General features: G+C 42.1%; 1 protein-coding gene and 1 long non-coding RNA gene across 14 annotated transcripts in view; one reads left to right on the forward strand and one right to left on the reverse strand.

Annotated features, from left to right (window-relative positions):
* foxp1b (forkhead box P1b) overlaps positions 1–17,402 on the forward strand; it is a 90,190-nt gene extending 72,788 nt beyond the window's left edge. For 11 of the 13 annotated variants that reach the window (XM_085923424.1, XM_085923425.1, XM_085923427.1 and 8 more), the window contains 10 exons: positions 673–780; positions 4,561–4,648; positions 5,499–5,582; positions 8,204–8,411; positions 8,491–8,567; positions 9,503–9,604; positions 10,027–10,148; positions 10,859–10,928; positions 11,107–11,273; positions 13,873–17,402. In XM_085923424.1, coding sequence (XP_085779550.1) covers positions 673–780; positions 4,561–4,648; positions 5,499–5,582; positions 8,204–8,411; positions 8,491–8,567; positions 9,503–9,604; positions 10,027–10,148; positions 10,859–10,928; positions 11,107–11,273; positions 13,873–14,017 — 1,171 coding nt within the window. In that variant the 3' untranslated portion in view covers positions 14,018–17,402. Of the gene's footprint in view, positions 1–672; positions 781–4,560; positions 4,649–5,498; positions 5,583–8,203; positions 8,412–8,490; positions 8,568–9,502; positions 9,605–10,026; positions 10,149–10,437; positions 10,608–10,858; positions 10,929–11,106; positions 11,274–13,872 lie in introns of all 13 variants that reach the window. The other 2 variants (XM_085923432.1, XM_085923430.1) reach the window with 2 other exon arrangements.
* On the reverse strand, positions 1,120–2,525 carry LOC147048826 (uncharacterized). Its single transcript, XR_015067535.1, has 3 exons — positions 2,484–2,525; positions 2,137–2,203; positions 1,120–1,265 (listed from the first exon to the last, which is right to left on the reverse strand). It is a non-coding gene; the product is annotated as an uncharacterized LOC147048826 (long non-coding RNA).
* Positions 17,403–23,781: the final 6,379 nt, after the last annotated feature.

Consider the following 23,781-nt stretch of genomic DNA (forward strand, 5'->3'; position numbering starts at 1 on the left):
GTTTCGCCATCCGCGGACTAAAATGCCCATTCTTTGCGCATGCTCATACTCATTGCCATTTATGTTTGAAAATCAGATTAAGACAACCAAACAAGAGTGCTCAGACAAGATTGTAAAAAAATATACTAATAAATAAATAAAATTAGAACCATAGGTAAATAGCAGAATAGCGGTAAATTAATTTTATTCACTCTAGATACATACTTTTTTGCACCAATTGGACACTATTAATAGTGAATTGTGTCAGTCGTTTTCAGTCCAGTATTTGAAAAGCATCAGCTGAGGTGAGAAGTAGCAGCGGCGTGCACCATTGGGAAGCGCAGGTGGTGGCGAGCGATACAGGCCGCCGCTCCCTCAGGCTGTTGTAGCTGAGACTTGTCATGCTTGTTTCCATATGGCGGACTGTCTTGTTCTCATGCTAGTCTCCCCACTTTTCTCAAGAGCAAATTGGGCTAACATTCCTGCGACACCTTTTGCCATATGGAAGATGTAGAGTGAGTTTTGCCAAGATGTCTCTGCTATGGCGTTTGAATATATTCGCATGCCGCTTGAGGTTGTCCGTCCGACAGTGAATTGATACCAGATGGAAATGTTTATAGTTTGTGCTCAATTCGAAAAGTATCTGTTGCTTTTCCCATCGTGCCAATAAGTGAAGTTGCATTTCTCCTTCAGATCCACAATTGAAGACTGCCACCCCCACAGCCATCCTCTCTATGGTCACGGTGTTTGCAAGTGGCCCGGATGCGAAGCAGTGTTTGATGATTTCCATTCATTCTTGAAGTAAGTAAAAGCCATCTTCGGCGCCGTCCTCCATTTCCAAACGTGTGTCCCGGCCGGCCATGGGTCGATTACATGTTTTTGTGGCACCAGCCATACAAAAGCTAGTTGTTATTCCTGAGCCTGCATGGGACGGTCCTCTCTCTTGACAAGGGTACGGAGCCCGGGCCTCCCTCGGAGGACGCCATGGGCCTCTAATTCCCGTGATAAGTGCAGTTCCCATGGTGACGGGGAGCATTTTCCCAAACAAACAACCGTAGGATGTTTATCCGTAGCAGGCCACACTTTGGGCGCGCTGCGTGTTTGCCCTTGTCATGGGGACCACGGGGGTCTGTTGTTTGCCTTTGACTGCTTTGTGCTCTATTTCTGTCTTTTCCTCGCTGTATGTCATAGCTTTCTTTCTCCTTTTCTGCTTCTCCACTTTTTCTGAATTGAATTGTTGTCCACTCCATCGCTGTGGAGCCCTCTATCTCAGACAGAAACACCTGCTTTGAAATGACAAGTCAGGAATAGATTAGACCTTGTTCAGCCAGGCGCGGACCGTTGTTGTTATACATCACGATTGGCTCGCCTGAGACCCCGCGTTTGCTTATCAAGCTTCGGTGTGCGGTGCGCTCTTGTTAATCCAGCTCATAACGGCGCCATGGTTACGGAGAGGATGAAAACATCTGCGGCGTGGCAGCAGATCAATGGCTCACTGTCACCCCGGATTAGTCTCACTTTAAACAAGATATGACACAATTCCATTATCCCAAAACAAGCGCTCACACAGCCTCCCAACAGACGCGGGGCCAAAGGTGTCGTGCAGCGCAGCCTGAAGAGATGACTGCGAGTTTTGATGCTTTGTCAATATTTTGAATCCTCTTTTGATGGTTTGCATAAATCCACACTATTGCAGCTTGCCTTTGAAGTGCTCACGACGGAGGCTTGTTTGCTAATAAATAGAAAGTGTGACGTGCAGTTTGCTAAACAGAAGGGTAGCTTTTGCTTTTCATGCCATCGTCACGTACAACCTTGTATTAAAATGTGCATTACACCCAAATGCCCTCGCATATATTTTGCCTTTGGGGGTGGGGGGGGTGCCTTTAAATCATTCACTCTTTATTGTATTCTGACATTGCCTCGCCCTTTGTTTATACAAGCAAAGGGAATAAAATTCTGGGCACACACAGTAGAGCTCTCCCTAACAATGTGTGTAAGCGCGCTCGGCTTTGTTTTTACAAGTGTTTTTATCATGGCAACATCTTGTTTACTTTAGTTGCCTGCTCAAACTGCTTGGAACATGTTAAGAAAACATTTGGGGAGAGTCTCCACAAAGCCGTCTTTGTCTAACAGCAGGCTAGTGTGCGTGCAGCTCACCAAGGTGTTAACTCTCAAAGCCTTAAGCGCTTCCATATGAAAGCCAGGCAACCGTTGCTGCGGGCCTCTGAGAAGAATAAAAATGACAACAACAACAAAAATGTATTTAGTGGACTAAAATGTCAGAGGATGGAAGAATTGTTGAAACTTGAAGTCAAGCTCTATCAATCTGTGAGTGTTGAGTCAGCAGCACACACACTGCCGAGCAGACAGAAAGAAAGGTGAGAAGGACTTTAATGTCAACCACATTTCAGCGGCACATGCCAACAGTAACAACCAACACCGGGCTCAAATGTTGTTTTAAACTGTGTGTGTATTTATTCTGTTTCAAAGAAAACATGACATACCTTGGTTCACTATCTTGATAAACACAAAGCACCAAATCCCCGTTCCTGTTTTTGTGCTGAAAACACAGGGTGTGTGTGGTAAGAGCTCAGTGGGGAGGGGGGGGGGAAGCGGTCAAGAACCAAATCGACAGTGTCCCGCCAGGGGTCAGTGCCAGGAAAACACTGCAGTGCCCTCTAGTGCTGCTCTGTCTGCAAGCCAAAATCCACGTACACGTTCCCAATTCAGAGATTAGCAAGGGCAGAACATGAAAATACACATGGATTCACGTGAAATTCATTCTTGCGTTAATAGCTGTCAATCAAATGACGCATCAAACAGAAATCATCCATTTCTAATTCAAAAGATTCGGTGGGAAAAAGAAATGTTGACCTTCAGCTCACTTTGTCTAGTTTCTGTGGTCAGTAATTGCAAAGGAACAAAAAAGATGGGCAAACTAAGTGACATACAAAAATGATTGCATCACAGGCTTGTCTTGAGTGACTTGTTTTATTGTTCCATTTACATGAAACATTGCCAGTCTGCCTCAGAGCTTTTAAAAGTGGCTCCATTTGAAGTCCAAAAAGTGACACACGCCAACATTCATAGTCTCTGTCGTTGTCAATTCGCCGTCGCCGCTGCTCTCGTGTCCAGACGGTTCTCTCAAGGCCGCATTAGGGCCATTTGAATATTTCATTTCCTATTAATTATGCACTGTGACTCTCCATGTCATTAGAAGAAATAAAGTGGAATGTAACAAAGGATGAAAAGAAGCGGGGCATATGTCGCCGATGAACGGAGAAATTTCAAAGCCGCTCACGTCGGCTGCCCTTCATTGAAAATTCACTCTATGCCGCTTAAATTGAAGTTGAAGCATCCTTACCCATTATTTTCTTCTTTGAACATTTTCATACACTGAAATGTTTACCTGCTTCATTTACAGAGCTACTTAAATTGAATTGACATTTATTTGACACAAATGAACAGAAAGCTCGTAGAAATCAGTAGAAGTGGAAATTAGAATGCTTTATCTTAATGCTGTACAACATGAATTTTAAGTACCGGATTTAAAGGAGGGTTGAAAACCACAAACAGTCTCACAATGTCCTTCCATGTGTCAGTGTACAAGTGGTATTAAGAGCAAAAATACATTTAGGTTATGATAAAAAGCGTCCCCCCACGATGCCGTCACTGACTATTTTTGATTTGCTGTGAATGGCAGCAAAAAGTGTATTTCTAAAGCCGGGCGCCTAACTCTCGGCACCCGCCGAGACGAGCCTGGTGACAGTGACCTACATGGTCACTGAAGATGTGATATAATTTATGATATATATATATATATATAATATATTGGATCCATTAGTGAGCATAATGAAGTAGTGAAATGAAAGGGTATTTGTGAAATCAGTTCAAACATCCTGCTCGGATTATGATTAAATGATTAATGAAATGCCCCTGCATAAGCATTTTCAAACAGTAATTCATGCGGCGGCTGATAAAATTCCTCCAATCATATTTCCTTCACTCGTGAACCTTATCTGCACCATTTTATATGAATCACTGGGGGGAAAAAAAGAAAAAAAAAACCTTGTCTGGAGCCTGCCGAGCTACTTATTTAGATTAGTTATAAAAGTAGCGGCAAAGAGAATATATTTTCCTGTATAAGATGATCACATATAATTATATCCATAACTCAAGTTGGTGACAGCTCCCATTTGCTTCTTCTGTTTGTCTGGGTTTTATTTCAAATATTTAGATATATTTTAATTACATAAATAAAGGGGGGGGGGGGGGACACAGATATGTATGCAAATGTCATGCAATCCGAATGCCAGCGCAAATTCTACAATTCTTCAGTCATTCCACATATCTGCCATATAACACTGACTATCATCCATCTATGCTAAAAAGGAATTTGCTTGGATATATTTCAGCGACATACAGCAATTTTCTCTTCCCAGCTATTTGCTGCTCCTTGCAAGCATCGTTAAAAGTGACTTGACTGGACTGTTTCTGACATCAAACAACTGAAACAAGCTGCTGCGCTGTGAAAGTGACACATGCATTTTTTTTATTCTTGCTCTGTGTTTTGTTTTCCAGGCATCTTAACAATGAGCACGCTTTGGATGACAGGAGCACCGCCCAGTGTCGGGTGCAAATGCAGGTCGTGCAACAGCTGGAGCTGCAGGTATTGTCTCGGCTTTTGTTTTGGACCAAACATTTATGTCCTCTTCTCCTGACAATGCTTTTGCGTCAAACGCCCCCCACCCCTCCCGAGCTCGTCTGACATCAGCCACGGGGTCACCCGTAGACGCCCAATGAAATAAATTTGTACATTGGCAAGTAAGCAGTCATTAAAAATGTGTTATGAATGCATGACAGCTAGAAAAAGATATATGAAGAGCCGGGAGCTAAGTAGAGAAGATAATTACGTTTTGTATATTACTGGGTTTAAAAGTTATTTATGACTAATCTTTTGCGCAGACAATAAAATAAGAAATCTCTCACATAAAGGTGATTGAAAGAAAAAACTCAGTGATGAATTATAACAAGAAATAGACAAAAGATCATTTTCCTTTGTAAAATCTCTGGATTGTTATTTATTACTTACTTATATTATGAGCAGTCTTTTTAGATTTTCTGAAAAAAAAGTCTATAACGTTTCTCCATCACTCACATTGTCTGATTTTTAGAGGGACTTTAAATGGATTCCTAAATTAGTTTCAATTGGACATTGACAGGTTAAAAAAGGGAGTATCTCCTATAAATAACCCGTACTAAAAATCATCTGAATTGTTTCATTCTGTGGCTTCATTTTATTTTATTTCTGGTTGTTTAATATTCCAAGAGCTGGAGTGAACATTTGTCAAACACACAGTTCTGCTTTTGCTTGCTGTTGATTATGAGCAGCAAACCGTACCCAAATTCTTTTGACCACAGTTAAAAACATGTTTGTCACTATGATAATGCAGTGTTTGTACTCATTTAAAAAAAAAAAAAAAGGGGGAAAAAAAATAATGTGCTGTCCTCCTTTCCAGCTCGCAAAGGACAAAGAGCGTCTGCAAGCAATGATGACACACCTTCATGTGAAGTCGACAGAGCCCAAAGCCACGCCACAACCGGTGAGCCATCCCTTCGTACGTCTACTGCCCCCCCCCTCCATTCCTTTGTTTGTCTTAATTGGCACATATGTATCCATTCATCTGGCCCTGCATCATCTTATTTTATCTACTAAATAAAAACAGCTGTTGTCTCCAGGGAGGCAGTAGATATTGTTGGGAGCACATCTGCTGACATCCAAGATTCAATTTGGTGTCAGAGATAAAGTGCACACAAACAGCTTCGTCTCGGTAACTAAATAGAAGCTCTGCCTCTTTGCCCCGTGAGATTATCTTTTATCATCATTACTATTGATTATTAAAGCCAAATAATTGACATCTGGATCACAGTCATCATGAAAACATCTCCAAGAACGTGTAAGGTGTCCTGTTAGATAACATGACAATAAATTCAAATGATACTCAATTATACTAAAAATTAAAATTGGTGGGATTATGAACAAACGAAACAAAATTGATATATTTAAAAAAGGACCCTTTTTTTTCCAAATAAAATATGTTTAAATAGTTGATTGGATCGATGAGGGTTGACTGACCATTTAAAAAGAAATAATTCCTAGAAATAATGTAAAGCTGCGATCAGCGAGGAACCAGTTCAGGTATATATATAATATATAATGTGTGTGTGCGTGTGTGTGTGTGTATATACACACACACACATATATATATACAAACACACACACACGGGCACACACACACACTCACTCATACCGTATATATTTCTTATAATTAGCTTGCAGTAGTGTAATCCTTATCCTATTGACACAAGTGCTTACCTAGCATGTGGCATTTTAATGGGATGGGTTAGTCTGTCATGTTTTTGAAGGGACCATGTAACAGTGTGAATGACACTTCTTTCATCTCACCACGAGCCAAAGATCATTGTGCTGCAGTGCCTGAATTCAAAACGGAACACACACACACACACAAAGTCACCGCCATAAATGCACCATAGATAAGCAAGAGTCCTGTGTGTCATGACACTGTGCAGCTTGGATCATTTATTTACAGTGGCCTATTGATGTGCACAGGCGACATGTCCACTTGTCTCTGCAGTAAGAATCAACATAGCCTGCCTGGAGACATCAAAAGACAACAACAAAAGACTCTCTTGTCTGTTAACGCTGTCCCTGTGTCACACACTGATGGTGTAGATTAGAGTGCCAAAAGTGGGCTTTGACACCGGGACATTTGTATATGAAAAGTGGCTGAGGCAGCCGATAGCATGGCTGTCTCCCCAGGGCCTGCGAGAATGGCTGTGTCAGAACTCAACAAGAACGCTCGCTCTCAAGGGGAGCTCAGATTTTTATGCAAATTAATAGGCTCCTTTCATAAAAAGTTCTTACATTAGCCACCGTAATCTGCTATCAAGTGCTGTATGTCTGGCTTGGCTGGGTGATTGGTGGAGTTACACAGGTCATGGACGTGACCCCCCCACCCCCACCCCAGAAAACCTCCTGCCGAATGAATGCAAACACATCTCCCATAAATTGGTTGTTACACAATGGTGTGCTATAGTATATGATAAAAGCACGTTCAAGTATCCAGGTGACACAATAAAACAGCAAATTGTCATTTTGGATATGATTAATGCTCAATGATGGCGTGCGTGTAAAACATCAACCCAGCAGGATTAATTTTATTCTCATAAAATGGATGAGGTTGGGGGGTTTAAAAACAAACGCGTTACATCGCCGAACGCGTGCTTGTGCCTGCGCTGGGTGTCACTAAGCATTCCTGTCAGAAATCTGACCTTTTATCGCCATACATAATTGAGGAGGGACTTTTTGTTTATTTTCTTTAGCAGCTTGCCGAGTCAAAGCCAGTATAATTAGATCACCAATTACCATTTAATTAATTTCAGTCTGAAGTCTCATTTTGTCTGTACGCTGGAGTGAGTCCAAATGGTGAAGCAAACAAAGGCCAGGCTATTACCAGCCTGTCTGGCCTATTGTTGCAACCCCTCTGTGTTTACGGCCGGGGAATATGGATGAAAGAAGAAACAAAGCCAGCTAATCCTCACCAAGAGAAGTCAACGTACTATTGATAGCATTGTGCTAGTGTGATTTATTTGCTTCATCATTTGCAATAGCTTTTCTCTTGCTGCTGTTGGTGAGAGGGCTTCAATGTACATTTCCACCAGCGTTACTACAATTTAGTCGGCCCGATGTGCTTTAATATTGATTTTTTTGTTTGGTTGATGACGTTTTACAATTGTGATTATCAAATAGATAAGAGGTTTGTTTCTTAAATGTGTGTTTGGGGCCTATGTGTTTATCAACACAAAAAAGTATTTGATACATTCTTGCAGATGGAATTCATGTTTCATTTGACACTAGCAATCTTATTGCCAATGATGTGTGCCATACGATTGCCTGCAAATTAATAGCATAGCTGGAGCGAGGGTCAGAGACAAATTTTCTACTTGTCAGGCTGTACATTGCTCCCAGCTGCCTCAAGCCATGTTATACCTTCTGAGCACTTGCCATAATTAGTTTACCTCGTTGACGTTATAACTTAGCCCCAGCATTGACACCGGCCTCAGACTACTTAAAAAAAGACAAAAGATTAAAAAACATGGAGGCACTAAGTGAGCTCATCTATGTTTTTGCTCTTTCCTGTAGCTCAACTTGGTGTCCAACATTACATTGTCAAAGTCCAACCCTCCTGAAGCCTCTCCTCCGCTGAGCCTGCCCCAGACCCCGACCACACCCACAGCGCCGCTCACACCCCTTTCGCAGACTTACTCTGTCATCACGGCCAACAATCTCCACAGCATGGGCCCCATGCGACGGCGTTACTCTGAAAAATACAACATGCCCATCTCTCCAGGTACCCAGACATATGTTCTCTTTTTTAAAAGGTATTGCCCAGTGTAACGATGCTACTTCAACCTTTTCTGACATTGCAGATCTCAGCCAGAACAAAGAATTTTACATGAATGCAGATGTTAGACCGCCGTTCACATACGCCTCATTAATAAGACAGGTAATGTCTTCCATACTATTTTCTCTTCACTTAGGGCCTCATCGACTTACAGTTTACACATGCAAAAACTGCTGCATAATTAATCAGTCATGCAAATGGTTATGTAAACTGTTCTGCTAACTGGGAACATCCAGAATTGCGTATGCCAAATACGCTAAATTACCACGTGGTTCGTTTTGTGCATTCTGAAAGAAGTTTATCAAAAGAAAGCACCACCACTTTTATACCTGTTGCCAGCAGCGCGTGAAATATGTTCAATTGAATAAACACGCAATTTAACAGCCGCTATTTGGAGTACTTGTAAAGGATCTTTACAAGCTTAGTCAATCATTTTCAACACGCACACTAACAACGCTTGCTATTTGTTCGCTATTTGGGTTCTTGCTGTCATAAATCAGGGCCTTAGTGTCTCCAATAATTTCAATTCAGCTTTTTAGGGGACATTTTAGTTTCTCTGTGTTTCTTGTTGAAATTTGATTGGATGTCGACTTAACTGATTAGTCAACCTCAAGTGATTGCATGCATACGAGACTCCAAATACATGCAGATGAAAATTTCATGTGATTAAGCATTTGGGTGATTATAAGCAAATTCATTTCACACAAGAGTAGGGATGAACCTGTTTTAAGAATGCCAGTCAATTATGGCTTGCTCCCACTAATCTGGAATCTCAGGAATTAGTCTGAGCTGGCCATAATTGCTGCCCTGTAATCTGCCTGAGAAATGTTTTTTTTTTCCATGCCCTTCATGTACACCCACAAAAGAAAATGTATTCACATCTGCTATTTGAATGAAAAGTGGATGGGGGGGGCATTGTCTGTTGCAGACACACACACACACACACACACACACACAAGGCTTCTAATGATTTATTTATTACTTTGTGAAGGAGGTAACATTTGAAATATTTGTTTCTGTCACTGTTCCTTACCCAGGCGATCCTCGAATCTCCAGAAAAGCAGCTAACGCTAAACGAAATCTACAACTGGTTCACACGAATGTTTGCATATTTTAGACGCAATGCAGCGACGTGGAAGGTAACGTTTCTGTTCATCATTTGACGTATTCAAGCTGTTACATGACATATTGCCACAATGAAATTTCGCCCAAGAATTATTTATTAACTTTGATCCTTACTTTTACCAAATGCCTGATAATGAGCTCCATATTGCCTTTAAATGGACCATAAACAATCTCGCTGTAATTTGTTGGGATGCTCAGTTGGTGGGTGGCTTCACTCCACTTTCCACCACAAATGAGCTCATAGACGCACAATCCAAAACCAAACAAACAATTTAATCAGAAGACACGACCAAAAAAAGGCAAATTATCATACCCAGTCTTACTCGTGACAAAGATTGCAAATTGTGTATCTTTTTTTTCTTTTAATGAAATGTTCCTCATGCAGAGATGTTTACTGATAGAACCTTTTTGTCTGTTTGTTTTTACACAACTGCAGAATGCAGTCCGGCATAATCTTAGTCTACACAAGTGTTTTGTGCGGGTAGAAAACGTAAAAGGGGCTGTGTGGACAGTGGACGAAATAGAGTTCCAAAAGAGACGGCCTCAAAAGATCAGTGGGTAGGTTTGTTTGTTTGAGTTCCTTGATGGGAAAGGGCCGCTGCTGCCGCTGCTCCATCTCACTGTCTGTGTGCCACATCGTCCAAAGTCCCCGCTTGCTTGGGCGTGCACCCCCTCCATGCTCTCAGAAGGCTTTTGGTGATGCACCGTAACCCACCGTGGCTTTGGCTTATTTTCATTGTGATCCTCTCCCCCCCCCCCCCTGTGTTTGTGTGTGTGTCTGTCCGTGGTCTGTGTCGTCACACACTGCATCCGCATCTGGCTGTCCCCCACCGGTCGGCTTTGCCAGGGTGCCGTTCGCACCAACCTTTCCCTGCATAAGTGCTTTGTGAGAGTAGAAGATGAGTTTGGGTCCTATTGGACCCTTGATGATGAGGAGTTTAAGCGCGGCCGACACGTACAGCGAGGCCGCCCTCGGAAATACGCCGCTGATGTGAACTTTGATGAGCTGCTTCTCCAGTAAGCCCCCCCCACCCCATGCATGCTCCCTCCCCCATCAGTGTTGCTGTGAATGCGGTCAACCATCAAGCTTTTGTCTTCAACTTGTTCTCGCTTGCCATGCACTTGAGTGTGTTGAAAGATACTTTATCATTCCTCCACCACTAAATGTAATTTGCTCTCCCGCCAAGTGCATTGATTTCTTATTAGCAAATATGATACTGTAACTGAGGTGCAAGCAAGTAGCGGTAATTCAATTTTGATGTTTGTAGGAGTCCAGCATTGGTGAAGAATATTCAGACAAGCCTTGGCTATGGGCCGGCCCTCTCCGCTGCATTCCAGGTGAAAATAGAAAAACAACCTCTGGGAAGCAAAACACACCACTCGGTTTGATTTCCTCAGTCACCTAAAGTCATGGCTCAATGTATTTGTATAGTAAAAAGAATGATGGGCAACTGAGAAGGCGCTGACAACTCTCTTCCGTTCCCGGTTTAATGCTCGGGGCCTGCCTGCATTTCAGGCTTCGATGGCAGAGAACAACATACCTCTATACACAACTGCTTCCATTGGAAGTCCCACCCTCAACTCTTTGGCAAACGCCATCCGAGAAGAGATGAATGGAGCAATGGACCATGGAAACAGCAACGGCAGTGACAGCAGCCCAGGACGCTCGCCGCTGCCAGCTATGTGAGTGGCATATGCTTGAAAATATTTTGTATCTTCCATTCCGCAAATGTTGTCGATGAACAAAATTGAACGGTGCCAGTAGAAAAGGATGTTGAACTTTAGACAAGCTTCTGTCGAGACCAAGAAGGAAGAATAAGGAAGTCGCTCCCTTTGTTAGTTTAACAATTTATAAACGATTATATCTGCGTTTGAAAACTCAGAGTAATGTAAACACTTTGGAAATGACGGAGCGCAAAGTGAGTTAACCGTCAGCTCAGATATCGTGAAACATGAGCTCCAACACATTAAACAGTGCGGAGGAGCCGCCTAAAGAAAAACAACACGAAAAGCAAAATTAGTCTGGGGGACATGATTCAAAGCTGTTGTGTTGGAAAGTTGCGGTTGGCCTGCCAACCGCAGTTCCCAATTCACTTGTTGAGTAGGAGTGTCTACTAAGTTGTTTGAAGCTTAAAATAATACAGCATCACGCATGCTTTCCAGATGTGAGGGCACAGCACTCGAGGATGGCCTCCCGAAATTTTGCCTGCAAACAAAACGCACGCGAAAAAAAAAAAAAAAAAAGCTCAGGGCCAACTAGAGGAAAGTGCCATCCCTTATCACAGAGAACATACTGTAGCTGTGAGCATAGCCGTGGAACAGGAAAGGCAGAGACAGGATGGGTGTGCTGGCCTAAAGGCAGCCTGCTTCTCCCTTCTGCCCCTCCGCGTCTCGCTTTAGGCTCAACACTCTCACTCTTTCTTTTCATAATTAAGTGTATATGCTTTATGCCAAGACAAAAGTAGTTTCAGCGCTTTTCTTTTGATTTTTATACGATCCACGTTGCCATTAGCTCTATGTAGTACGTTTGCTGAAAAGAAATATGGATTTTTGTATTTTTTTTGTCAGTTAAAGGCAAGGCAACTGTATTTGGAGGCCACATTTCAAAGCAAAGAGAACTCGAGTAGTTTCAGTCGTTATGACGTAAAGAACGTACACGGGCAACAAAATATTTAAAGGCAAGAAATGAAGTCTGGAGAACCTGACTTGGTCTATCTTCAATTTGCATTTCCTAAAGATATTCAAGACCCATCACATTATATTATAGTCCATGAGCACACTTTTGATATAATAAACAAACACTTGGAAAATGTTTAAACCTATTCTGGAATGTGTATTTATGAAACTGGTTGACGTCAAAATGTGCAACAAAATCATACGTTCCAAAGTCAAGATGTCTTCAAGCTTAACATTTGAAAGCCAAGCAACAAAATATTAGCAGAGCATTTTTCTAAACTGGCCAAATGAACGTCAGGTATCCAGAGAAGGCTAATTATAAGCAAAGTGTTGAATCAGCATGCTGTTCAATAGCCGAGTGATAACAATTTCATGTCTGCCTTGCAGCCACAGACTCGTGCCTCAGGCGCTTGTGGGTTTACTTTGATGTGAAAATGATAGAAAACCTGACTTTACTCTCTCCCCTCCCCTTTTTTCCCACATTTGCAACAAAATATGTCAGCTTATTAGCATACGGTCTGATTGTCAAATGTGAGCTTGAGAAAAGAAGCAAGTGCCAGTTAGTCCCTTGTCAGCGCGGGTAAATGAGCCCGGCGCTCGGCAGTGGGCCGCTCAGCCCCCACGACGGCGGCCTGGCACGGCAGGTTGGCGCGGCGAGTCTCCCGCAGCTGCTTTTAATGTTTATCGCCTGCGTTGTGCCACACTCACCGTCGCCCCTCACGCTTTATCCCTGCTCTGTTTGCGTAATGAGAAATTTGGCACATCTCATCTCTTTAGTGCCTCTTTTGGCCAAACTGTGAGCTGGAGGGGGGTGGCGCTCATGTTTTTGCCTTGTTTACAAGTGACAGCGTTATTATTCTCCTAAGGGCCACGTTTCTTATCGCGGAGTTGTGCCGGGCGGGCGGGCGAGCGGGCTGCTCTCTTTGCACGCCTTCCCTGCCAGCGCTTTTCTTCCTTTATTGACACTTGCTTGAAAATATGCATTAATTGCGGGGTTTAAAGCGCGCGCGGTGGTGTCTGAGGGCTGTGTTTGCTTGAAGTTGATTAATGATAGAAGCCGGCTCGGGGTCATCCTCCGGAGACCCGTCTCGCAGGTTGTGCATGTTAACGAGCAGGAAGGGGGAACACGCGGCGCGCCACCGCAAGGCTGACAACAGCAGCCGGCTCGCTTACTCGCTCGCTCGGCGGAGTCCATTCTCTCCCATTTCCGTCTCTCGTGGTGAATCTTTCTCATTTATCAATTCTGAGTGAATACCTGCTTCTCGGTTGCCGTGAAAAGAAAACACGTGGATCCGTTCCCGCATTAGAATACCTGAAAAGAAAATTAAAATTATGCCAGACATTTGTTTTTGTTCCCATTTCTTTACAGTCACCCTGAAAGGTTACACAGCTGCCAACTGTTACGTTTTGTCCGTATTTTGTTCAGGAGATCACTGAACACTAGCTCGTAATTCATAACTCCTGTGTCGTATAATCTTGCAAACAAATTGTCAACAATCCAAAAGAGTTTGTAGATTTCTGGAAGTATATTTCTCTCGGTTGGCACCTCTGCTTTATGATAGAAAGCAAAGCATTTTCTCATTTTTGAACCCCTCTGCTGGTCAAGGCATCGCATCAGCGTCAAAGAGGAACCACTGGACCTCGAGGAGCACGAAGGACCTCTCTCCCTGGTAACGACTGTCCATCACAGTCCCGATTTTGACCACCACAGAGATTACGACGACGACCAGGGCCACGACGACATGATGTGAAGGCCGCGCATCCGTCCGGGAGACGCACAGCGAACAGCCGTCTCGGACGCTTGATTGCCACCGTCGCCAAGTCCCTCTTGAATAGTGCCATAAAAACACATTGCAACTCACAAAAACATCCCACGAGTGGGTTCTTTTCCTTCCCCGCCTCTTTTGACTTTTGAAGTCAAAGCAACTTTGATTTCTACTCTGCGACGGACGGACGGACGGATGGATGGATGAGTTTGGTACGCGGCGACACGCTCGCCTCACCGATGACAGACCAGAAGGGGATGGAGACCCTCAGCACTCAGGCAGGACGGCAGACTGTGACGGGGTTACATCTCGCCCTCCTGCTCCTCCCCACCCCACCCCCACTCTATGCCCTCTCCCCACATCTTGCCTGTGTGAGGACACATATTGACAGAGACCAAGTGACTGACATGTCAAATCGGGGGATGTGCTTTCACTGCCTTCAGTACTTTGCATCGCGATGAGTCCATCTACTGTGAGAGGGGTGTTTTTTTTTCGTTCAGTTTTTTTCGGTTGTGGGACAGTTCAATTTTATCAACACAATGTCTTTCCATCAGCCAATGCTGTTATTGATGTTGTCTTTTTTTGGTTTGGGTCTTTTCTATAAACTCATCAGACCTCATGTTCATGCTGTGGAGATTTTGCGTGTGTTCCGCACTTGATGATGAATGTTTATGATTTCCTCTGTTTTTTTTTTGTTTTTAAAACAAATGTCTGATAATGTATCATTTTTCTGTCATTTACTCTGAAAAAAAAAATGTAGCCTGGCTATTCATCACCTCAGCGCCCCTTCACCAACCCTTTCTCGTGAAGTCCACCGGCATTGCAGCATTCCTATGATGAAGGTGCTCGTCGTGCATCCATGAAGTTTAATTTAAGATGTGAATAAATGACAGAGAAATGATACAGGTTCAGATTTATCCTTATGACATTACACTTTGAAACAGACTCGAGCACGTTGGGCTGCAACACAATTTTTGATCACTTACAAGCGATTTAGTGAGGGGGAAAAATGAGAATGTCAAGCGTGCACCAGCAAGATAATGATTTGGACTAATTCCTGAACATAGTTGTTGATCAAGAGTGGGTTTCTCCTCGCTGTAATTCCTAATTTGAATCCAGATTAACTTTCTTTTGCTGTGATTTTGTTCTGACCTGGGTGTTGATCATTTCACACCAGAAGAAGTTTTACTTCAGGAAGGGAAAGAGTCTAAATATTTACAATTAACTTTGCCCGTTCCAGATTTGCACATCATTGAGAAAGGTCGGAAAATGCACATTTCAGACAACTTATCTACACAGTTAGTAAAATTGGACTTTTATGAATCCCGACCACTTTTGTTTCTTATTTATTCTCACAGTTGTATGTGGCTTTTGGTGAATCATTGGGTGCTAAAAATTGTGTTGTGACACTACCAAAGAGATACAAAATCAATAATCATGCAGCAAGTGGATCAGGCCCAAAATGGCTTCCTCCTCCAGTTTTCTCAAATCGCTCAGTCCATTGCGATTTGGGAATCAAAGGAGGCATCACAAAATGGGCTACTGCAGTGACCAAAAAATGATGAACCAGAGGCTTTGACCAGCCATTCCGACCAAATTAGGGAAACATGTTGTCTTTGTAAAAAAGCTCAATCTATTCATGGAGGAAAACAAATTAAGAAATCTTTGCTGAGACCATTGTAGACAGCTTTCTTGACTTCAAGTGGACCACGGAAATGCCATGTTTTGTTTCTGTATTCCATGTTCATGTCTCTGTTTTTTGAATGATTCTATGCCTGTTTTTAGATGTTTTTGCATCCCGACTGGCTTCCAATGTACCCTAACACGGATGAGACGTTCTGATTGTTTTTAAGTTTCTGTATTACTTTTTATATTAAAAACAAAGCACTCAATTCAATTTAAGTTGGGCAGAAGGTACTTTGTGACAGATGTGTTTAATGCTCATTAAAAAAAAAAAAAAAAAAGTAGAAGAGGCCAATTTGTCCAAACGAGGCATCACAGTGTCAGTACCAGTCTGGCAGATGTTGAGAACAGTCAGACTTGCCCAACAACCTCCAATACCAGCCTACACGTGAAGACAGTTGTTGAGTTGAATTTACTCAATTTTATTTTGTCAAGTGGTTGTAAAAAATAAAAAGAATCTGGATCCAGATACTTTTTGTTCCGTTTTATTTTTTTCCAATCACTTGACAAAATAAAATTGAGCAAATTCAACCCAAAAATAATTTACGTGTTTAGTAAAAGGCAAAAATCATGCGGATGATATCTTCGAGGTTCGGTGATTTGCTCATGCAGCAAGCGCTCAGTTACGCTCGTGTGCGTGTGTGCGCGCGCGCGCGCGCGCGCGCGCGTGTGTGTTTGTGTGTGATGAAGCAAATGAACGATTTTTAACGTTCTAAATTAGCTGTCTGATGACTCAGTTGATATTGAATCTTTTTTCCCTCACTTCTGACAAAAGATAGATTTGTGCATTCTCAACAGTATACAAATTGTGCCGCACATGAATTCAACTTCAGAATTCTTAAACAAAACAGAAAATCATCACGGCAGATGTGGGGGCTGGCTGGCTGGCTAGCTGGGCGGGACCCTCCTCCCAATTTGGGATTTTCAACTGTAATATAGGAACAGAATTTTCTCTGTTTTGGTTGACTTTGGAATTTTTTGTACAGACTTTCCCTTTGTTGTGTTTTTGATACTTCCTTTGAATGGTCCAACCACTGCCTTCTATGTGAAACGCAAAAGGAGGCTTTCTCTTTAAACGGAGACGTGTTGCATGACAAACTCCCGGCTCGTGTAGAAGGAAGGCTCTTATGGTGGAAGTGGCCCCTAAAAATAAAACAATGATAATTTTATATGGAGTTAATAGGAAAAAACAAATATGCAGTGCCAAGATGTAAAAGATGTAAAGACTATTGTTAAATAATGTCTTCTTTGTTTTTATTTTTTAAAGGAGAATTATCAGTGGTGCATCAGATTTGCCCTCCTCATCAGCCTTTATCGTTGTTGTTTATTTTCTGATTTCAAGTTTCATTGTCGGTGGACAGAGGTTGTTCTAGACTTGTGGCATAGTTCCATCGCCGTCAAACATTCAGGCCGCTTCTTGGATTTCAGCCTCTCTTACCGTGCACTTTTTTGGTGGGTGGGGGAAGGGGCCACGTTGTCATCTTGCCGTTCGGTCTTTCTTTTCTTTTATTTATTGGAGGATGAACTATGTTGTTTCTTTTTCTCTTTTTATTTTTTATTTTTGCGCCTCGCTTCCACGTGTGTCACCTCCTCATTCCTCATCTAACCGATGCAGACCACTCTGTTGTAGTCAGTGCCAACTACTGACGTGAGCGTTCTAAACATGCAATAAAATGCTGGTTGTAAAGTCTGCTTCTTCTGGCTCCATCTGTTTTTCTGCACTGGGCTCATCGCTTTATTTCAGGGATTACATATTACGATGAGTTCAAGAGTTTATTTCTTTTTCCATATTTTTCTACTTTGAAACCCTAACACTTGTTTACTTGAGTTTTTAACCCTTAATTATAACCCACAGCCCATTTTGGACCCTAAACCATAAGAAACAACGACCGGCACCAACATGAGATATCATGCAGGTCCACAGGTGAAAGATTTTATACGACGTGAAGGTTTTAAAGTCGCCAATACACAATTGGTTGCAGGAGGGTCAGAAATACCGCGACAGTGCCAAAAGGGTTTAGATTTGTCGTTATTTTTCTCCATCCGATGCAATTTAATAGCGACTTGTGTTTGTCATCACGACTCAGAATATCTGGCTCGGCATTAAATGATATCATAATTAAAAAGAGACAGTTATACGGTCTTTTGCCCATAGCAATTTAGGTAACTGCATTTGATAAGTTGTAAATTGTTGCGGCATAAAAAAGTGTCGGAATAATATAACAGCGCGTGCATTTTGCTGAGGGCTAATGCTGATGACCACGACTTGTGTTTTTACGAGTGGGGCGCGGGTCAGGCTGGCTGCTAAACAGGAGGCAAAGATCAAGTCTAAGTACTTTTAATCTTGTGAAACAAGCAATTACAAATACTTGCATTGATTTGTTAAAAAGCTTTAGGTGACATAAATTGTTTCTTGCTTAGCTTACAGCTGGAAGACATAAATGTCACGGGATTATTAATTAGGGCTTTTGAGCAAGAAGATTTAATGGAAACAATATAAAATCCCGAGCAACCTTGCTGGAGGCGCTGCCACGGTGCAGACAGCACAATTGTATACCCAACGCCGTGTTGTTTCCATGACAATGGCCGTAGTCACAGACGGACGAATCCCAAAAGATTTCAAACAAATGAAACAAAAGAAAGTGCGATTCATTCCGAAGATAAATAATAATTATGCAAAACAACTGAAATATAACCTTGATGCAATAAGACATGAACACAACACGGAGCCCTTGAGTCTTCACATACTAAGAACCAACCCTGACCCAAGTTTTCAAACCCTACTTTGAAACTTCAAGCCTACTTCGATAGACAAATGTGAAACCCTAGAAATCTAGTTGAAAACCCCGCTATCATGATAAAAGAGTCTATACAATCAATTCAAACATACCTTTTGAATGACATGTCACTGTTTAGATAATTTGAAAAGAAACACTGTGTTCTCCACCGCCTCCAGCAGCCAACACTGACCAAATCCCAAACATTGTAGTCCGGCAATTAACAGTGCTGCCGTGTTTGCTTTTCGTGGTTTGGTGTAAAAAATGTGTTTATTAAGATGGGTTGCAGGCACACGCCGCTGCGCAATAGACCTGCATGTAATTACATTCCAATTATTTGTCCGTCTCGGATATTGTAAACCGCTACTTAGCACATCAGTTAAATTGACACAGTGCGCGGCTTGGTTTACTCTGTAATTAAAACGTGTTCTGTTAATGAGATGATGACCACTTTATTCCAGGGCTCTTGTGTTTGGGCTCCTCTGCGGCTCGCTGTTTGGATCATGAGTTGCCAGACGCTTCCCTAATCAGCCCTTGTTTTCTTTCAATTACCACCTGCTGTTCAAAAGGCATGCATCGCTGCGTCCCCCCCTACACACACACACACACATACACATACACACACAGACAACAATACGGCAAGGCCAGTACAACATTCACTCATTCACAGCCGGCCAAGTGTTTTGCATTATTAGAAGGTGCAGGCAGGTCTCAAAGCGAGTTCAGGCAATTAAAAAAAAAAAAGAGGATGGGGGGGTGGGGTATAAAGGTGCTTATCACATCAGTTAGCAGTGATGGTGTGTGTAAGCAGGGATAATTACCCTCATTGGGTGAATGCTGGAGGTTTCATGCTCTCATGTCTCTTTACTTGCAAGATGAGGGTTAACAGTTGTAAGCCATTTTTTAATGAAAAATGGCTTCTTCTTTTTTTTTTTCTTTTTAAAAATGATCATGTATAGTAAGGCTTTTTTAAATTTAAATAATTAATTTAATTCAACCCCCAAAATTCTTTCAAACCCTACTTTTAAACACTGACCTTATGTTGAAACCCCACTTTGAACGATCTAGGAACGGTTTCATATACACACAATATAGAGAGTTTTAAATTTTAGAGAAAATCTGTTCTGCTATTTTATATTAATTGTTGTTTTAAATAATTAAAATACACTCCTTTGAGCACAAAGTATTTTCTTTTTCCTCTGTGAATGTAATGATATTTTTCTTTGGGAGCGAAAAATGAGCTATCTTTCTAGCTGGTCCTGAGCAGTGTTTACCCGCAGTGAAGCTTGATTAAAGAAGCTTTTGCCTTTACATTGGTGCACCCCTAATCTATATGATTGGCATGTTAATTTCTCTGACGCTGCCATTCAAAACACAAACATAAAATGTTGGTTTTAGTACGGGGAGACCCGGTAGAGTGAATTTCAAGAGCTTATTCAAATATTTCATTAAAATGTAAATTTTCGACAAGGCTGTACGGCTAGCTGTGCACAAGGCATGACTTGCTGAGTTATGAACTTATAACAGCATTTCTCTTTCTGATGTCAATTAACAGGGGTGTGGGATTGTGCAAAGTGCTTACCTTGTTTTATCACCACACGGGAACGCCAACAAATGCAGCACATGCAACAGGAACTTTATGTTGACTGGTGACAAAAGCAAAGTAGATGATTAATTCAGTTGGGCCTCTGCCAACTTGCTCTCTTCTAACTTACCAACGTTTTTTATTCTTATCATTTTCTTGCATGTGAATGTGTGCAATCAAATAATTAATTGTAGAATCTGACATATGGAGACAAACAACTGCCGCATCATTTACACACACAAGGATAATGCGCGAGGCTTGGGCAAAGCTCCAGCAAAGCTCCAGCAACACGTGTTTTGGAATTGACGTGACGATTCCTACCAACTTGAAGATTTAATACTTGCCGACTCGTATTTACTTTTGAGTTTTGACAACACGCACGTCAAGCTGTGGAGGTTTTGTCAGCGAGTCAGTCACTTATTTTTCATCTCAATGTTAAATAAATGTTAGATGAATCAACGAATAAACAATTGTGTGTTGACTTTTAGGGTGTCTGTCTGGCATCCGTGTTTGCTCTGTTTTTACTTTGATCAGCCACTGAAAAGTTTAACGGGAAGAACCTGCGGTGATGGCATCACTCAAGCGTTTTTTTTTTTCTTCCACTCCTTCACCTGATTTCTTTATTTATCTTCTCATTTTTAACTGGTAGCTGGAAGAAGACAAAATGGTTGCAGGTGCTGTTGAAAATAAGAGCCATCCATCATTATTTATTAGGCATGAAAAAGATACACAATAATGTAATTTAATCGCTCGGCAGACAATTATTTCCGCATATTGATAAGATAATGCGGAAAGTGCCATGAATCCTAATATGATGTTTGCTTTTATTGGTGTATAATACAAGCCGAACAAATAATGTAATTGTATCACCGAGGAAATATGATTATTTGCTCATGCTAACATTATAATACTAATCGGCTGCAGACAATGGTGTCATATTATTTTGCGGTGCTTAACTAGTTACAATTTGCATTAACTGATTCCATGTGGATCGCAATAAAGCATCCTGGGCTCCCTTTGTTCCGTTTCTCATTACAGCCGGATGAGGCTAAAAAAAATAATCATTCCGAGTTAAAGCAGAAAACTTTTGCATTGAGTTTGAACAAGAATGTAATGTAATTTCTGTCTTTGCAGACTTTTAGCCAATTTAATGACAGAAGCATGTAAGGGGGGAGTCCAAGGCTAAAAAAAACATTACTCAGTGTTGAAAAGAGAGCATTTCATTAAAGAGTAAACAGGTTCAACTATTTGCATAGGTGTGTTGATTTACTTATTGAAAATCGTCTGATGATTAACATTAATGAACCTGAGGCTTGATGTGCCAACTGTCAGCCCGCATCAGCCTACCTCTGTAAGCGTCGAATGTGTGTGTGTGTGTGTGTGTGTGTGTGTGTGTGTGTGTGTGTGTGTGTGTGTGTGTGTGTGTGTGTGTGTGTGTGTGTGTGTGTGTGTGTGTGTGTGTGTGTGTGTGTGTGTGTGTGTGTGTGTGTGTGTGTGTGTGTGTGTGTGTGTGTGTGTGAGACAAATGACAAATGACAAATTCAACCTGTGTACAATTAGAGTCCACCAATGTCTTTGTGACATTATGAGAATGTTTTATTGATGGCTCATTATTAGCAGTCCAGTAGCAGGGCGAGTAAGTGTGATCCACTCCGAAAATGCAAAGTGTAATATTATTAAAACCTGCTTTATTATTAATACACAAACCCTAATCCATCTCGGCAGAGAATATGTGCATATTTTAGTGTCTCATTTGAATTTTTGCAACAAACACACACACCTAAAAACCATTAGAAGGACACAGTGATGACAGATTTAAATGGACTGACTTTTTTTTTTTTTTTTAAGAATTCATGTGTTAGCGCCACGGTTATAGGCAGAGTTGAAGGAAGACAAAAAAGGAGGGGTGAGACTTTCTGTTTGATTGTGAATCGCGCAGCGTCCCACAGCTCGTCCCCGTCGAGAGGCGAGCGGAGAAGCCGCTGCGAGGAGGCGGCATTTTACACCAGCGGCGAGAGGACTGTTTGCAAGTCATTAGTGGTTTGTAAATAATATTTGCTCCCATGTGACAGCTCCTTTGAAATGTTTTTCCAAATAATAACACACAATGAAACAAGAGGGCCCTCATGTTGGGATTAGAAATCTCACAACTGCTTTGAAATCAAAAAGCAGGAGCGCAATATTTTGCTGCTGTCAGACATTTGGCAAAAAGGTTCATGATGGTTAACATTACGAGAACGAGTCGGCTGCTCTCGTCTCAGTCTGACCTGTGAACAAGAATCATGCTGAGATGCAGGAATACTCTGAAAACATTTTGTTCCATCGTGCAGGAGAGAATATTCAAAATGCTTGTCTTGTATGCCCATACATTACATTAGGTTTTTTTTTTGTCCAAGGCAAAAAAAAATTTGAGCTTCTCTACCGCGTCGCAGATCAAGCTAACGGATGACCAATTTTTTTTTTGTTTGCGAACTACCAACAACATAATGTTTAATCAAAAAAGGTGAAACAGGCTCGGGTCCCGGTGGTGTATCCTTTACATTTAATTAAACAATAATCAATTTTAATTTTCATCGACAATTATCCCTATCACTTTAAATTCTGCTAAACTGAGATTAATTTTAAATAGTGCTCAGCTCAGTTTTAAAACCTTCTGGGTGCAACCCAACCAAAGTGATTGAAAAGTTGGCTCACATTGGTAATTCATTGAAAATTGCCAATGTAAGCCAAACTCGTATGTCTTTTATGTCTAAGCAGCTGCACGGTTACCGAGCTGCTTACAGGTAAATGGCCATGACCCAAGCGTAACGAAATCTTTCATGCATACATTGCTACCTCACGTAATTACAATTTGACTTTATGGCCCGGTGGGATTACAATGCACAGCAAAGCAAAAAGCATGAAAATCTGCAGCTCTTTCTCCCGCTTCTCTTTTTCTGTCTTGTTCAACTCGCAGTGCATCTGCAGCCCTGCCGCTTTTCGCATTGTGTTTGACGAAATGAGCACGCGTCAAGACCGTCAATTGGCCCCCGCGGTGAATGCAAACAGCGCCGGCGGGCGCTTATCGCGGTACTACTGCCAATCTGTGCCAAGCGAAGCCTGCACCTTCCCTGGATACACCACTGGTCTTTGAAATTAAAGTTGACGCCCGTAATCCAGGCAAATGGTCCCTCTACTCTCGCTTAGCAGCGGTTTAGTTTCACTCCAGCTGACGATAAAGCCTGACAGAAACACGGAGCGCTATCTCCTTGCAGGGGTTGTGCCAGCTTATCGCCAAACAGCCCGCTAACCTTCTTGTGTGGAACAAAACCAGAGTGTTGCCATCCAAAGGATGCCACGCAGCGTGGTTTGTAAATAACACCATGCCAGGCAAGAAGTCAAACAAAGTCATTTCATCAGCCTCCCAAAAGTAAGTCAATGTCTAATAGAGGAGTGATAGAGTGTATTCATGTAAATCCATCCGGGCGCAGCTGCAGGAAATTGACAGGGATCTACTGGGGCACGTTGCCTGTAAAGGGTGGGATTTACATGCCTAACGAGGGCTTAAGCGCCCTCCCCCGACTTTACCTGTTACTCTTTGGCCTGGCGGCGCACGTCTGCACGGGCCGAGGTCACGCCGCTTATTCTTAATGCCTTTTTATCCCCCCTCATATCTGTCACTCTAAGAAATGAACTCGTAAACTCCGCCGGGGCCGCTCAGTATC

Source organism: Syngnathus leptorhynchus, chromosome 11, assembly GCF_054491065.1.
Source record: "Syngnathus leptorhynchus isolate UIUO chromosome 11, UIUO_Slep, whole genome shotgun sequence".
In the NCBI taxonomy this organism is placed as follows: domain Eukaryota; kingdom Metazoa; phylum Chordata; class Actinopteri; order Syngnathiformes; family Syngnathidae; genus Syngnathus; species Syngnathus leptorhynchus.